The sequence below is a fragment of the Prionailurus viverrinus genome, chromosome C1 (assembly GCF_022837055.1).
Source record: "Prionailurus viverrinus isolate Anna chromosome C1, UM_Priviv_1.0, whole genome shotgun sequence".
Taxonomy (NCBI): Eukaryota; Metazoa; Chordata; class Mammalia; order Carnivora; family Felidae; genus Prionailurus; species Prionailurus viverrinus.
Genome location: NC_062568.1, coordinates 131658281 through 131672919, shown reverse-complemented (window position 1 = coordinate 131672919; position 14639 = coordinate 131658281). Strand labels below are relative to the sequence as shown.

The 14639-nt window shown below is 37.5% G+C and overlaps 1 protein-coding gene across 1 annotated transcript in view; it reads right to left on the bottom strand.

The window, feature by feature from the left end:
* The window catches only part of DPYD (dihydropyrimidine dehydrogenase), an 864530-nt gene that overhangs the window by 23713 nt on the left and 826178 nt on the right, over nucleotides 1–14639 (bottom strand). Inside the window, exon 21 of the mRNA XM_047871841.1 lies at nucleotides 4317–4460. Within this exon, the coding sequence (XP_047727797.1) occupies nucleotides 4317–4460 (144 nt within the window). The remainder of the gene's footprint in view (nucleotides 1–4316; nucleotides 4461–14639) is intronic.

Sequence of the window (14639 nt, the reverse complement as noted above, 5' to 3'; positions counted from 1 at the left end):
TATCCTTCAGATCAGTCATCTGCCGAGGTTCTCCTTGCCTGAAGTGGGCAGTGTTTGGTTCTTGACCAGAGTGTGGTGTGTTTTAACTGGGTACACTCTGGTCTGCTCGTTAAATGAAACCTGATACTACTTCCACTAGAATTGAAACTCTGCAGAACTCTTTGGTTGGGAGACATGGTGTGGCCAGGGGTTTCTGCTGGGCCCACCGCACTGGGACTAAGATGAACTTGACCTAGAAGGGCAGTACTTGCAGAGCACGGGGGAGTGGGACCTGATGTAAGCAATTTAGGCAGCCAATGTTGGCACTGTGCTGTGTACTGCAGGTGGTTCTGTGTTTATACTGAGGGGCAGGGGAGGGAAGTGGCACCAGCCAGCTCCTTTGTGCCCAGAGAGGAGTCTCCATGCTTGCTGCTCTCAGGGAAGTACTCTGAGAGGAGCAAGTAATCTCCCCCTCTGTGTGTCCCAGGTGTTTTTCAGATCACTGTTTCCATGATGCCTGCTTCCAGGTTGTTAACCTGCCTTCTCTTCAGGAGCAGCATGGTGCCCTCTAGGCTCTAACAGGTTACTTCCAAAAAATTAACAGTAAATTTATATTATAAAATACTATTGGGGCGCCTGGGTGGCTCAGTCAGTTAAGCGCCCGACTTCAGCTCAGGTCATGATCTCGCAGTTCGTGAGTTCAAGCCCCGTGTCGGGCTCTGTGTTGATAGCTCGGATCCTGGGGCCTGCTTCAGATTCTGTGTCTCCCTCTCTCTCTGCCCCCCCCCACTCATGCTCTGTCTCTCTCTGTCTCTCAATAATAAATAAATGTTAAAAAAATTGTAAAATACTATTAAAACATTATTTTGATATAAAAGTGATATATAAATTATTGTGAAGTTTTTATGTAAAATATAAGAACATTCCATGTTTATTTTAATATATTATATTTAGATATAAGAAGGACTAGAATTTTATAAATCTAAATTTTAATAATGATTAAGTAGGCTTGGGGGAAATTTTTATATTCATCTTTGTGATGTAACATTAGAAAAAACTAAACAAATGAAACTACAGAGTGTTGGGGAGGGGAATTTAACTTCTTTGCCCAGTAGTCTCATTTTATAGGTCTCCTATTTCATATTTTCCCTCAATCAAGTGATTAGTAATACAACTATGACAAAATGCATGTGCTTAAAATTCCTTTACTAAATGTTCTCATTATTCCATGTTGATGTTCATCTTTCATGATCTAAATCTAGGAATATTCCATACATTTTCTAGAATGGATCCAAACTTTTATAGTTCCTATTATAAGTCAATCTTTTGAATATCCTAACCCAGCTATTCTCAATTTCATTTCTATCACCCATTCTACCAATAATTACTATGTGACTTGGCAAAATTATTTAATTTTTCATTGTTCCTCAATTTTATTATCTGTAAAGTGAATATAGAGATAGTATCTATCCCAGGTATTGTGAAGATTAAATGAGATAAAACATGTATAGCATTTGGAACATTATAGGCACATTAGAGCTACTCGTTGCCACATGCTTCCATGGATGCTTCCTGGAGATAAACTTTCTCTCCTACTAGTAAACCAAACTAGAATATTGGAGGATGAATGATATAACTAAAAATACAGTCATACATTCACATACACACACAATATCATGACTCTAGAAGTCAGGAGTCATCTGAAACTGGGGATCTCTCTGGGGACAGGAACAGATCTCTGTATCTTCCTTCTTCCTGTAAAACATACGCTCCCCCTACAGTATAGGAAGCCTTATAGAAAACAATATAAAGTGAGAAGTCATTATTTTAACAAATGTAATTCCTCACTTTCCAAAAAGATAGTTGCCTTTATAACTAGTGAAAATGCTATCCTCAACAAAACAAACAAAAAAGACCAACCCACAATTATCAGCTACCATTATGGTTTTTGAAAAATGTTTATTCATTAATTCTGAGAGAGAGAGAGAGAGAGAGAGAGCAGGGGAGGGGCAGAGAGAGAGGTAGAGAGAATCCCAAGCAGGCTCCATAATGAGCTTGGAGCCCAAGCGGGCTCAATCTCACAACTGTGAGATCATGACTTGAGCCAACATCATGAGTTGGCCACTTAACCGACTGAACCACTCAGGCACTCCACCATTATGTTATTTGAAAGGTCACACCATCTTCCTAGAAATGACAACAGGTAGAATGGGTATGATACCCTGAGGAGAAGCCAAGGTAGTGGAAAATCCATTGGACATTGGGAAAATCTACCATGGCAGTCCTTTATTACACGAGCACTATTATGGTCTTAGATGCTGGGAAGATGGTATCTACCATGTCTTAAAGCTTATGCAATGAACACCAGGGATACTTTAATTTGGATAACCTAAAATAAATAAACTTAGGAGAAGAATATAAACCTGTACTGTTTTTAATAATACTCCTTATCCCTCCTGGATACTAAAAAAATGTTTACTTACTTTCCTGACTTCCCATTTCTTTGGTTTATTTAATTCTGCTGAGTTTGATATTTTATTTGGATTAGTGATTGATCAGCTTGAATTCAACTATAATAAGTTTTTTTCTTTGTTCTGTTTTTGTCTTGCTTCTAGGTTATCACTATATTCCCTGAAGGAATAGAAGGCTAGAAAAGGTCAAAATGTTTTCATAATCACCTTGCACTTCTTTTCTCTCAAATATAAATAATATATTTCTTTTGATTTTTTATACATAAGGAAGAGATGATTTCTTACATTTAATTCAAATTAATTTAGAAGAGAGACAGAAGTGGGACAATTCTCACTTAACCCCAAATCATATAATAATCATAGCCAAACACAGGGAGGGGGAAGCTTCTGAAGAGCTGAAGGATCTGGTCTTCTCTCTATCATCAGTGTCCAGTTCATTCTTTTAGTAGCACACAAATAATGCAAAGGAAACAGCTTAAGGAGTATATGGGGATATTCTGCTGTTAAATGTCCCAAGCATTCACTTTATTTGGAATTATGGTATTGAAGTGCTGGTAGAATTTGTGTTCGTGTACTTCTGTATTTCCTTGCAGAACTTTGAATCACCTAAATTTTGTAAGAGCGAGTGTAAACCCCACTGTGTTTGACATAGGACATATTTCTCTCTCTCTCTCTCTCTCTTTCTGAGGTAGAGGGAATTTTTAAGTGTTCCAATTCCCAGCTGACAACTAAAGATGAATTTCTGGGAGGTTCCCCTGAGAAGTCCTGAGAAAAAGCTTTCCAGCTGATGCCTCAAACAGAAAATGGAAATGTAGGAGTATATTGTCATTAAATATGGAAGAAAAGTTTCAGTAACTGAAGCCACATTCAGTGATGGTGATTTCAGAGGGAATGTGGTCCTGTAACTCCTATAATACTCCCTTTTCTTTCATTAAGACAATTCCATCTTGGGCAAGGTGGGCAGGAAGGAAGTAGGTGTGGTATGACAGGGCAATCTCTGTAGTGATGGACATCTTGTATCTGAACTGTGGTGGTTGAAAGAGGAATCTACACGTGTGGTGGAATTACACAGAAGTAAACACACTGATGCACACATACAGACATGCACACACAAATAAGGAATTAAAAAAATCTGAATAAGATCAGTAGATTGTATCTGTGTCATTATCCTGGTTGTGATATCCGCAACATGTTACCATTGGGGAAACTGAGTAAAGGTTAAAAAAGACCCTTCTGTATTATTTCATATGACTATAGTATGTGAATCTGCCTCTCTCTCAAAATAAGAAGTTCAAAGCTACATTTTGTTCTTTCTGTCTAATCTTGTTCTCTGCTATGAATTCCTTGTGCTGCTCAAGATAAGGTCCAAAACTTGGGCAGTTTCTAAAAGGAAAACATGAAAATACACCTACAATTCTACTTTAGTGATAATTCTTGCTGTTACTCAGAAACTAATCTCTTGAGACCCCATTTGTACAGGCTTTCCAGAGATTGAACTAGACACAATTTGTCCAAATTGATATTACATTGCATATTAATCATTCAGTTGTATTGTATGGCTAACATATCTCTTGGATTTAATTGTAGATGAAGATAATTTTAAAATGACTATGAGAAGACAAAGAATTCACCTTAATGTTTCCTGGCCTATTTAATACATATAGAAATACCCATGAAACACGTATGTGATGACAGTACTCTAAAAAGTATAAAATGTACAAACAAAAGAGGCTCTCCTATCACCATAGGTAGATTTTTGAAAACTTTCAGTGTATTTTTAAAAAAATAAGTGAAACATTTAAACAGCAAATAAACACCTGAGCTGTATTGTGTATTTAATTAGTATATATGTAGCTTAATTTTTACCTTGATGGTAGGAATAGGCTTTCGGGGGATAAAAGGCTTTCTCTCAAGTGGCGGAAAAGCTGCATTTTGTTCTTTCTGTCTAATCTTGTTCTCTGCTATGATTTCCTTGCGCCGCTCAAGATAAGGTCCAAAACTTGGCAGTTTCTAAAAGGAATACATGCAAATAAGAAAGCATATTAGCTCATGGAAGAGAAAAATGTGAGGATATTAACATATAAATATTATCAACAAACAAATGTGTGTTTGGAGACTGTTTCTTATATACTGTAACAAGGTCTTCATTTATTCAAGAATCACTAGTCTTCTAGGTTTCAGATTCCATTAATTATTAAAAAGAACTCAAGAGCAGAACACCTCTACCAAGTATATATGTATTAAATATACAAATGTTAATTAAAATACATTGCTAAATGGAATAAAGTTCACAATGGTAAGCCAAATTCATTCACTTTAAACAATAGCTATTAGTTAGACCATTTGTTTGGTTCATATAGACAGAAGGTAAAACCTATTGATGCTTTTTTCCTCTTCATCAGGTTTTTAGCACAATATAGACACAGCCATAGTCCCTGACAAATGCTTTTGTCAATAGCAAAGGTACTTTGCCAAAGTTCTAATCTGTATCTCTATTTTATTGTGTTCAAATTCTTACTACATTCTCTTTAAAGGCTGTAACTAATGTTGATTGCAATTTACTGGAATAGCTGAAAAACAAAATGGTAAAAGTATTGATTTCTCCGTACAGAAAATAAATTTTATTTTGCATGAAGAGGGCAAAAAATAGAAATGAAAAGCAGAGGAAATATCATAGTGCTTAAACAAACTCCATCAGTATTCAAAATCACATCATGGAGCTTTAAAATCTCAAGGTTATTCAACTGTACTTTACCAAGTTCATTTAGAAAGATACCTGGGTGTCATGAAAAAATGCTAAGTGGTTTCAAGTTAACACGAATATGCCCTCATACTATTCATTATCCCACAATTATTTCCTCTCCACTTTTGTCCTTCTCCTCTTCTAGAACCTTTGATCTTCACTTTTACTGACACATAATGCTGGTGATAGACACCACTGAATCCCAAATGTTCTGTGTCTGCCTGTAACCTGGAATTGCTAGGTCTCTTTTCTAAGACTGTAAAAACACCCTTTCTCCTCTCTCTCTCTCTCTCTCTCTCTCTTACAAAATAATGCCCATTTACCTAGCTGATGGAGGCTTGGAAAACTACAGCACTCCAAGGTCATCCTGATTTCTGACCTAGAAAATACTTTGGCGAAAATTCACACTTGTTTTGAAACACTGGCCTCCACTTGCCAGGTTGCATAATGCCCCTGGAAAATGAGTTCTCCAGTCCTTTAGAGATGTTAGTAAGGTAGGTAAACTAAACTTAACTCATGTTTCAATTCAGCCAAACTGCCACTGAAAATTTATATTAGCAGAACATATTTATGTGGAAATATCTAAGATTGTTACTTCCATTATCAATTTGCTATAATTATGTCAACAAGTCAAACAAATGGAAGTAATGCTATGAATGCCAAATTAATTTATATACAATTAAGCTAGAACTATATACTTCATCTCTATACCTCAATGCTTTCCTAAATTACAATATTTAATTATTTCATAAATATGAAATAATATGATGAAGGGACAGAATATACTGTATCTATTTTACTATAAAATATGTGATGCCATCTTGTTAGAAAGCACAAAATAAAAGACGATAAATCCACAGCATTTATCACATACGTAAGCTCTTTTAATGTGGAAAAGATAATGCTTGTTTGAAATGTCCTCTTATGAAATAATCTTTTCCTGGGGCAGATAAGGTGTTAGGGATTATACTTGATGCCAAAGAAATGCCCCTGGGGTTCTGGTAACACCGCATAAGGTGGTAAACGCATGTCCACATGACATAGTTTTGTTGGTTTTTTTTTTTTCAGTATTTCATGTTTATTTATTTTTGAGGGAGGGGGAGAGAGAGAGAGACAAAGTGCTAGTGGGGGAGAGGCAGACAGAGAGGGAGACACAGAATCTGAAGCAGGAACCAGGCTATGAGCTGTCAGCACAGAGTCGGATGTGAGGCTCGAATTCACAGACTGCAAGATCATGACCTGAGCTGAAGTCAGATGCCTAACCGACTGAGCCACCCAGGCACCCCATATGACATGGTTCTTGTTGGACTATCACTCTCTCCACACTTCTCTTACATACCAAGGGCACCGAAATCCTAATCTTGTATTCTTGAAGATTATCAAAAATCCTTAAATGTTGAAACAAGTGACCTCTGTTTCTAGCAGGTCTCTTGTGGTGGCAAGCTCAATGAAACTCTGAACCATTATTCCGATTCCCTAATTGGGTCTTACCTTACTCAACCGTATCTAACTCCACCTAAGAGTTCTATACATGTTATTCAAAAGAAATAATTCCTGGAATCTTTTTGATCTATCTTCTTTTAACCATAAACCAGAGGAGATTTTTTTTCTTCCACTTATATTATTCTTTATCCAAAGGGAGAGAAATAAAGTAGTTAACTTTAAACTGTGATACTTTCAAATTGTTCCAATGATGGTAATAAAAATAACAACAATAATAATATTTAAAAATCCCTTGGTGCTGAGCAGAATACAGCCTAAGTAAACATCTACCAGCATGATATTTTCTATAATTTTTTTTGCAGTGGTTGACCACATGTTTAAATTATGTTGCCTTTCTATAGCTAACAGGGCTATCATTATAACATTCTGTTCTTTTATAATTAGTCCTAAGGAGAGCCTCTCAATATAACATAAAGTTTCTTATAGGATTTTCTTTGTGTGTTAGTTAGAAGAATCAATGGAAAAGAAGGAAAACTGTTGCCAATTCTTTCTTTAAATTGAAAGCACACCCACACACAGTATCAGTGACGGCCCTCTCAACCTTCCACCATTCATCTCCAAGTCAAATTGGTCCATTTGTGTGTAGCTTCTCACTGCCATATGGAAATCCTAGGAGTGAGGTGTAGTACCAACTTCCAAAACATCAAAGCTGCCATAGTGATTTTGCTTTCTGGAAATTAGTATGAGAAAGTTTAGCGCTTTTTACAAAAATTACTCTGTGATGTATTATGCCTCTCCCATATCTGGGTACTGAGCATTTTAAGAGTTAAACTTTCTGAAAATACAAAAGATCCATTCTCTCCTGTACCAGATGACCACCTTTACATATTCTACATTTAGGCATACATTTCTGTTCTGATCTTGCCAAAAAACAAAAACAAAAAACAAACAAACAAAAAAACCAAAAAACAGCCAAATACACAAAACCCAGCAAAAAGCAAAATAAAACTAAGAAATAGTGAAGGTGAATGCATAGTTGGCCGCTGTGTATGTGCGTAATCAGTGATGATTAATAAAGCATTTAGTTCAAATCTCTGCCTGAACATATAGTTAATTGATTTCCTATTGCAGGAGGAGAGGCAGCAGAGCCTGACAGAGCCAGCAGCAGGAGCTTTTCCTCTTCATTCATTATTTTCTTACAGAAAAAGTTGTAGCCCGCAGTAACCCAAAGTGAGAGGTTTTGAGCGTCATGCTATATTTCTTAAACAAAGAAAAAAACTTCTTTAGGACTATCAAAAGCTGCTTTGTAACTGATGAACTGAACAAAGCTCAGAAATGGTATGATTTTTGTTTCAATACTTTCTCCAGGGATTCATCACTGATGAATTTGTTCTCACCAGAAAAGCTAAATCCTACTCATTTAAAGATAACAGTATCTCACATGAAAACTGTCTCTATCCAGATATAAAAAGCATTACATTGCCGATAGAAAAGTGACAACATAATGAATCAACAATGGTATCTTAAGCCAGCAAAGCTTTAAGGTAAAGAAGTCTATTTGGATTATAATTTATTCATGGATCAATCTAAAGGTAATTGAGCATATTATGAAGTAGAAAAGGGTTCTTGTTTCTAATAGAAGCAGGTACTGGTATCTTCCAGTTTAAATTGCGTAATTTTTATGAGAACGGCAGCAAGTTGGCTAATAGCACTGGTGGATAGTACTATAATGGATCAACTCTATTTTCCTAATCATAGTGTCTTATCTGATGGGAAACAATAACAGCACAGTAAGTAGTCACTTTGATATCCAAATGGTAATAAGTTAAAAGATAAAAGGATTTCAGGTTTATACTGGGCGCAATATACATATATATGTATATATACATACACATATATATAAACACACACACCATATACTAAGTACAATATATATATCACACTCAGCATAAACCTGAAATCCGAATATATATGTGTATATATACATAATGTATATAGTATATATGTAAAATTGTTTGTGCATGTGTGCAAATGTATACACTGACGGACCAAGAAGTAAGTTAAATGTAAAGGATATATGTTTCACAACTATCTAAGAATTGACTTTTTTTTTTTTTTACAAAAAACATGTTCACATATGACTTGGTTACACTATTATTTTTCCATTTATTCAACAAATACAATATCAAATGCCAGCTCTGGACCAGGAACTGTCCTGTACTACATTAAAGGTTCAAGGTTCAATAATTTCCATATGTACACTCATCATTGTTACTAATTTCATAAGTACCTCTTGCCATTCATGACAGTCTAGTGTCATATTGAATTATATATTAAGTATTCCTGATTATTGTAGTTATCTAAAGGAATGATATACCAAATGGTTTTTCGTGGAAAACCGTTTGATCTCAATCAAATGACCATTAATTGGAGAGAAAAAGGAAAATAAAACTTCAGAGTTAATCTTAAAAAAAAAAAAACTCCAGAAGGCAATGGGATACTTTTTAGATACTTACAATATGAAATTTGGTGAACAACTGCTGGGAGCATGGGTTCTCTGAGTGTGTTTCTAAAATACCTTAATTCAACCACTGTGAGCTCAGCATGATGCAAGATGGGAGACTAGGTGAGAGGTCTCTGTTTTGTTCTGTCTGAATTCAGCTACTTTTCTTCTTCCCTTCTCTCAATTACAAGAGTAAGCAATTGCTTACATTTGATCCTGATTTCTATTTCAAAATTTGTTTTAGCATGGCTTAAAGTCAGAAACTCAGATTTTTCTCATGAGTAACTGGCATGTAATACTTAATTGCTGATATAACAGTAAACAATTTTTCATGATATTATCAAATGTGGACAGTGGAAATAAGCAGGCAAAGAGAAAAAGACCATCTACATATTATCATAATACTACATGGTGCCCAATGGTGTAAACGGGGACATTGGAGTTGGACATGCAAAGCATATGAAATTAATGAAGTATAACTATTAGTTTGAGCTGATAAATTTAAGAGTGCAACTTTTGATAAACTATCTGATGTCTGAATCAGTCGAAAGCAATAATAGTTCATGCTTCTTAGCAAAAGAAGAAAGCCAACATTTGCATAGTGGTTAGGGAACTGGTTTAGAAGTCAAATTTGCATTAAAATCAGTTTTACACTTATTAGCTGTGTGACTATGAGCCAATTACTTAACCATTCTGCTACTAACTTTCCTTATCAATGAAATGAGAATGACAGTATCTAACACACGATGTTGGTATAAGCATTAGATGGAATAACATTTGCAAAGTGCATGCCTGCCAATTTATTCCCATAAGCCTTAACTGCTTATATTGCATTGCATACCATGCTCTGTATTTCCATGTTGGCTCATACATCCCCTCTGCTGGGGAAGCCCCTGCCAGTCTTTTTCATCGGGTACAGGACTATTTGGCATTGTAGCCTCAGTTTGGGTTTCATAGCATCTAAGTATCTCCTTAACTGACTCCCTTCCCTACAGTGTTAGGGGCCCCTCACAGTGCTCCAGAAGACTCTGGGCATTCTTTAACTTCTGCACCTGCTGCATTTTCTGCCTTATCGCTATTAGCCTATGCCTCCATCATCCCCGCTTGAGGTCCTACAGAGTTAGTTTTTGATCCAGCACATAATAGGTGTACAATATGTTTTAAAACTTAACCAATCAATGAATGAATATCTTGAATGTATTTTAACAATTCTGCTGGTTATTTGAAATGTCAGACAACCTGAAACAATTACTTTCAGAAAGAAATTATATAAATAAGTCCATTTAATATTAAAATTATATGAAGTAAAACATACCTTACTTATTCAACAGCTGTGATTCATAAATTCAAAGACATTTATAAAGTGCCAGCCAGACCTTGAAAGGTATTTATAAAAGACAATCTGTGACCTTAAAGAACCTATAGTTAATAACAATCATAGTACCCTGAGACAAGGGCTGAGGCAGAGGGGACACAGGATGCTAGATGTGCAGTGACAGTGTGTACCTAACCCAGGCTGATGGGTCAGAGCTTTTCTAGAAGAGGTGACATCTGAGCTAAGTTTTGAAGGATAGGTTGGCAAATGGTGAAGATGGAGGTGTGAGGGTCAGGAAGGGGGAAGAGAACCCTCCAGGTGGGAGAAACACCAGAGGGAGAAGGGTCCCACTTTGGAAGAGGTCTTGGAGAGCCAGCCGACTGCTAACCCTGTGCTCTCTGTTTAGTAAGATACAGGAGAGTGAGGAGTTTCCTCTGTGAAGGGGAAGCAGAGCACATTTTGTTGTGAGGAGATAACATCAGAATGTATGTTAGGGAGAATGTCAATCAGGAGAAGAAAATCTAACATTAATGGAATGCTAACAAAGGATGAAGGAGGTAAGACCTGCTTTTGGCCACAGAGTGCAGGTGCTGGGGCCACAGAGACAAGTAGGAGGTGCTTCTTTTTAAAAGCAGTTTATGGCCTTGAGAGGAAGACTGACTCATGGTCTTTGAAAGTGAGGTGAGAAAATTATTATTTTCTGCTGAAATATTTAAATGATGCCTATCAGCTTCCTCTAAAGAAACAAACTTCACTGTTTAAAGTGGTAAGTTAATTTTTTTTTAATGTTTATTCATTTTTGAGAGAGAGACGGACAGAGAGGAAGCAGGGGAGGGGCAGAGAGAGAGGGAGACACAGAATCTGAAGCAGGCTCCAGGCTCTGAGCTGTTAGCAGAGAGCCTGATGTGGGACTCAAACCCACAAACTGCAAGATCATGACCTGAGCCGAAGTTGGACACTTAGCTGCTTCATTGACTGAGCCACCTGGTGCCCCAAAGCGGTAACTTTTAAAATAGTACCTTTAGCTTGGAGCTTGGGAGATTATGCCCTGTGGCATGATTTAGGAGAAACAAAAACAAAGAGATGGCCAAACCAATATGCAGGAGGAATGCAGAATTCTGAAGCAGGGGTAGAAGAGAGATCAGGGAGATGGTGGGGGGAAAGAGAAAAAGAGAAGGAAGAGGGAGGGACAGAAAGGAAGCAGAGCCTGATGGTATGAGGGCTGGAGGACTTTTATAAAGAGGAAGAGCTAATACTCAATGTCAAGCTGTCTGTGTTGCTGCAATTGAAATCCTCCTCTCTGACCCTTAAAACTTACATAAGTCTCCTACATACTTATATGACTTAGAGAGAAATTTGGAAGAAAATCAGCAAAATAGGCTTGAGTTTCATGGTTGGGTTGGCATATAGCTCAAAGAATAGGAACCAACAAGAAGTAAGATTGAGGGAGATGCAGAATTCAATGAGAGGGGAAATTTATAGCCGGAAGTGACCTAGAGAACATAATCTCCAGGGATTTTGTAGCAATTTCCAGAAGGACGGGACTGAGTGATTTCAGCTTACATCTGGGTTCTCTAGGTAGTTTTAAGGGAGAATACAATAAGTAGAGAAACAGATGCGCAAACAGTTTGATGTAACCCTGATCCAAATGAGCAATTAATTCCAGCTAAGAGATTAAAGAAGACTTTCTAGTGAAGGAGGAATTTAAATTGTGATGAAAGATTATAACAGGAAGAAATATTATGTGGTGCTGGAAAGAGATGAGAAAGATAAATAAATGGATGAGTAAAGGCATGAAAGTTTAAAAAAAAACACAGGATGAACTCATTCTTATAAAGCTAAAATATGGCATGTGACTGGGGGAGTAGCAGTGGATACAGCTGGGAAATCTTTTTTTTTCTCAATATATGAAATTTATTGTCAAATTGGTTTCCATACAACACCCAGTGCTCATCCCAAAAGGTGCCCTCCTCAATACCCATCACCCACCCTCCCCCCTCCCTCCCACCCCCCATCAACCCTCAGTTTTGTTCTCAGTTTTTAAGAGTCTCTTATGCTTTGGCTCTCTCCCACTCTAACCTCTTTTTTTTTTTTCCTTCCCCTCCCCCATGGGTTTCTGTTAAGTTTCTCAGGATCCACATAAGAGTGAAACCATATGGTATCTGTCTTTCTCTGTATGGCTTATTTCACTTAGCATCACACTCTCCAGTTCCATCCACGTTGCTAAAAAGGGCCATATTTTGTTCTTTCTCATTGCCATGTAGTACTCCATTGTGTATATAAACCACAATTTCTTTATCCATTCATCAGTTGATGGACATTTAGGCTCTTTCCACAATTTGGCTATTGTTGAGAGTGCTACAGCTGGGAAATCTATGGAGGGCTCTGAATTCTGGGCACAGCAGTTTGGATTTTTGTTCTTTAGGGTGTAGGGAAACACCGGATCTTTGACAATATGTGTAGATCCCTATGGTAGCAGAATGTAGATCCCTATGGTGGTTTATGGGAGGGTACTTGTGGTAGAAAGAAGATAATGATCCAGAAGGTTGAGAGATGGGATTCTGGTAGAAGCCGGAAAGTGAATAGATGATCTATAATTTTTTTGTTTTGTTTTGTTTTAAGAGTCTATGGCACTCTGGAAAATAAAGAACAAATAATGACCATGAATCCCGACCCCAACAGTCCAACACCGATCTTCACTCCCACAATGCCCTCTGACTGCTTCATCCCTACTCTGACAGTGACTTCTGCCCCAAACCACCCAGCTGTAATTCTTTATGATACAGAACACTTCTCTAACAGACCTCTCTCTCTCTACCTCTTTGCAGCTCTTCTTTCTGCAAATGACCCCTCCTCTCTCACCATCCCTTGCTCAGTCAGAATCTCAAACACTTTCAAAATCACATAAGGACTTGTGTTAACTGGTGGCTGCATAAGCTGTGAGCTGCAAAAGAGTTACTTCTCAGTCAAAATGAACATGAAATAATGTTGGTGGGAAACTGGGCAAGGGTTAAATAGTCACTCTGCAGGATGCTTGCTTGTATTCTGTAGATATGAAGTGGGGAGAAACCTTGGGGAAAATCAACTTCCTCAACAACAGCTGTAATGAGAGGTGATCAGAAGTTCTATGAAGGAAGGACTTGCATTGCCATCACTATCTTCATCAAAATCAGCACATTTATTGAGCATTGCTATACACCAGGCCCTTTGCAAAGCAGATGAGTACATTATCTGTTCTATATTGCAACCCTGTGGGGTGGGTATTGTTCTTGTCCCATTTTACAGATGAGAAGACAGTTACAGAAAGGCTAAGCAACTTGTTTCAATTCTCACTATTAATAAATGGCAGTGCCTGGGTGGCTCGTTCAGTTGAACAACCCTGGATTTTTGGCTTTGGTCATGATCTCAGGGTCGTGGAATAGAGCCCTGCATTGGGCTCCATGCTAAGTGTGAGCTCTCTCCCTCTGCCGTTCTCCCAGTTTCTCTCTCTAAAAATAAATAAACTGAGAAAAAAAAAATGGCAGAGCCAGGATTCAAATCTCTGTCGGCCAGATGCCTAGACCCTCTGCTGTGCTGTCACTCACGTTTCTTTATAATCCTTACAAAGCTTTGTATAAAATGAGTATTTAATGTATCTTTGATTGATATAAGGAGGCATACTACACATATAATCCATTCCTTGAAATCTGTGCTTCCTGTTTTTTCCCATTCCATAAACCATGAAGGGAAAAATGTTTCACACGGTAGACACCATTTAAAAAAATGCTGAACACATACCATGCAAAATATCTGTGTTAGTTCAGTCCTGTTTATTATTGGCCTCAAGTTTAATGAGCTCAAGTTAATACAGGTGAAAGGCCAGAGTGTTACATGCGGCAGTTAATGAAATACCATAGAGCTGCTGAGAAAATGATTAGCAGCCAAATGTGAATTTAATATACTTCATTCTCCAGAAGTAATGCCCCATGGGAGGCATCTTTCTGGGGGAGGTAATACTGGAAATAGCACTTTAGAGTTAGAAGGTGGAGCTCTGATCCTAGCTCGAATATCCGCTCGTTTTGTGACCTGTGGGAGCTATGGTTCCTCTGAGCCTCAGTTTCCTCATCTGTAAAATGATGGGGTTGGACCAGATAATTTATAAGGTTCCTTCCAGTGATATGTTTTGTTTTGTTTTCAAATTCACAG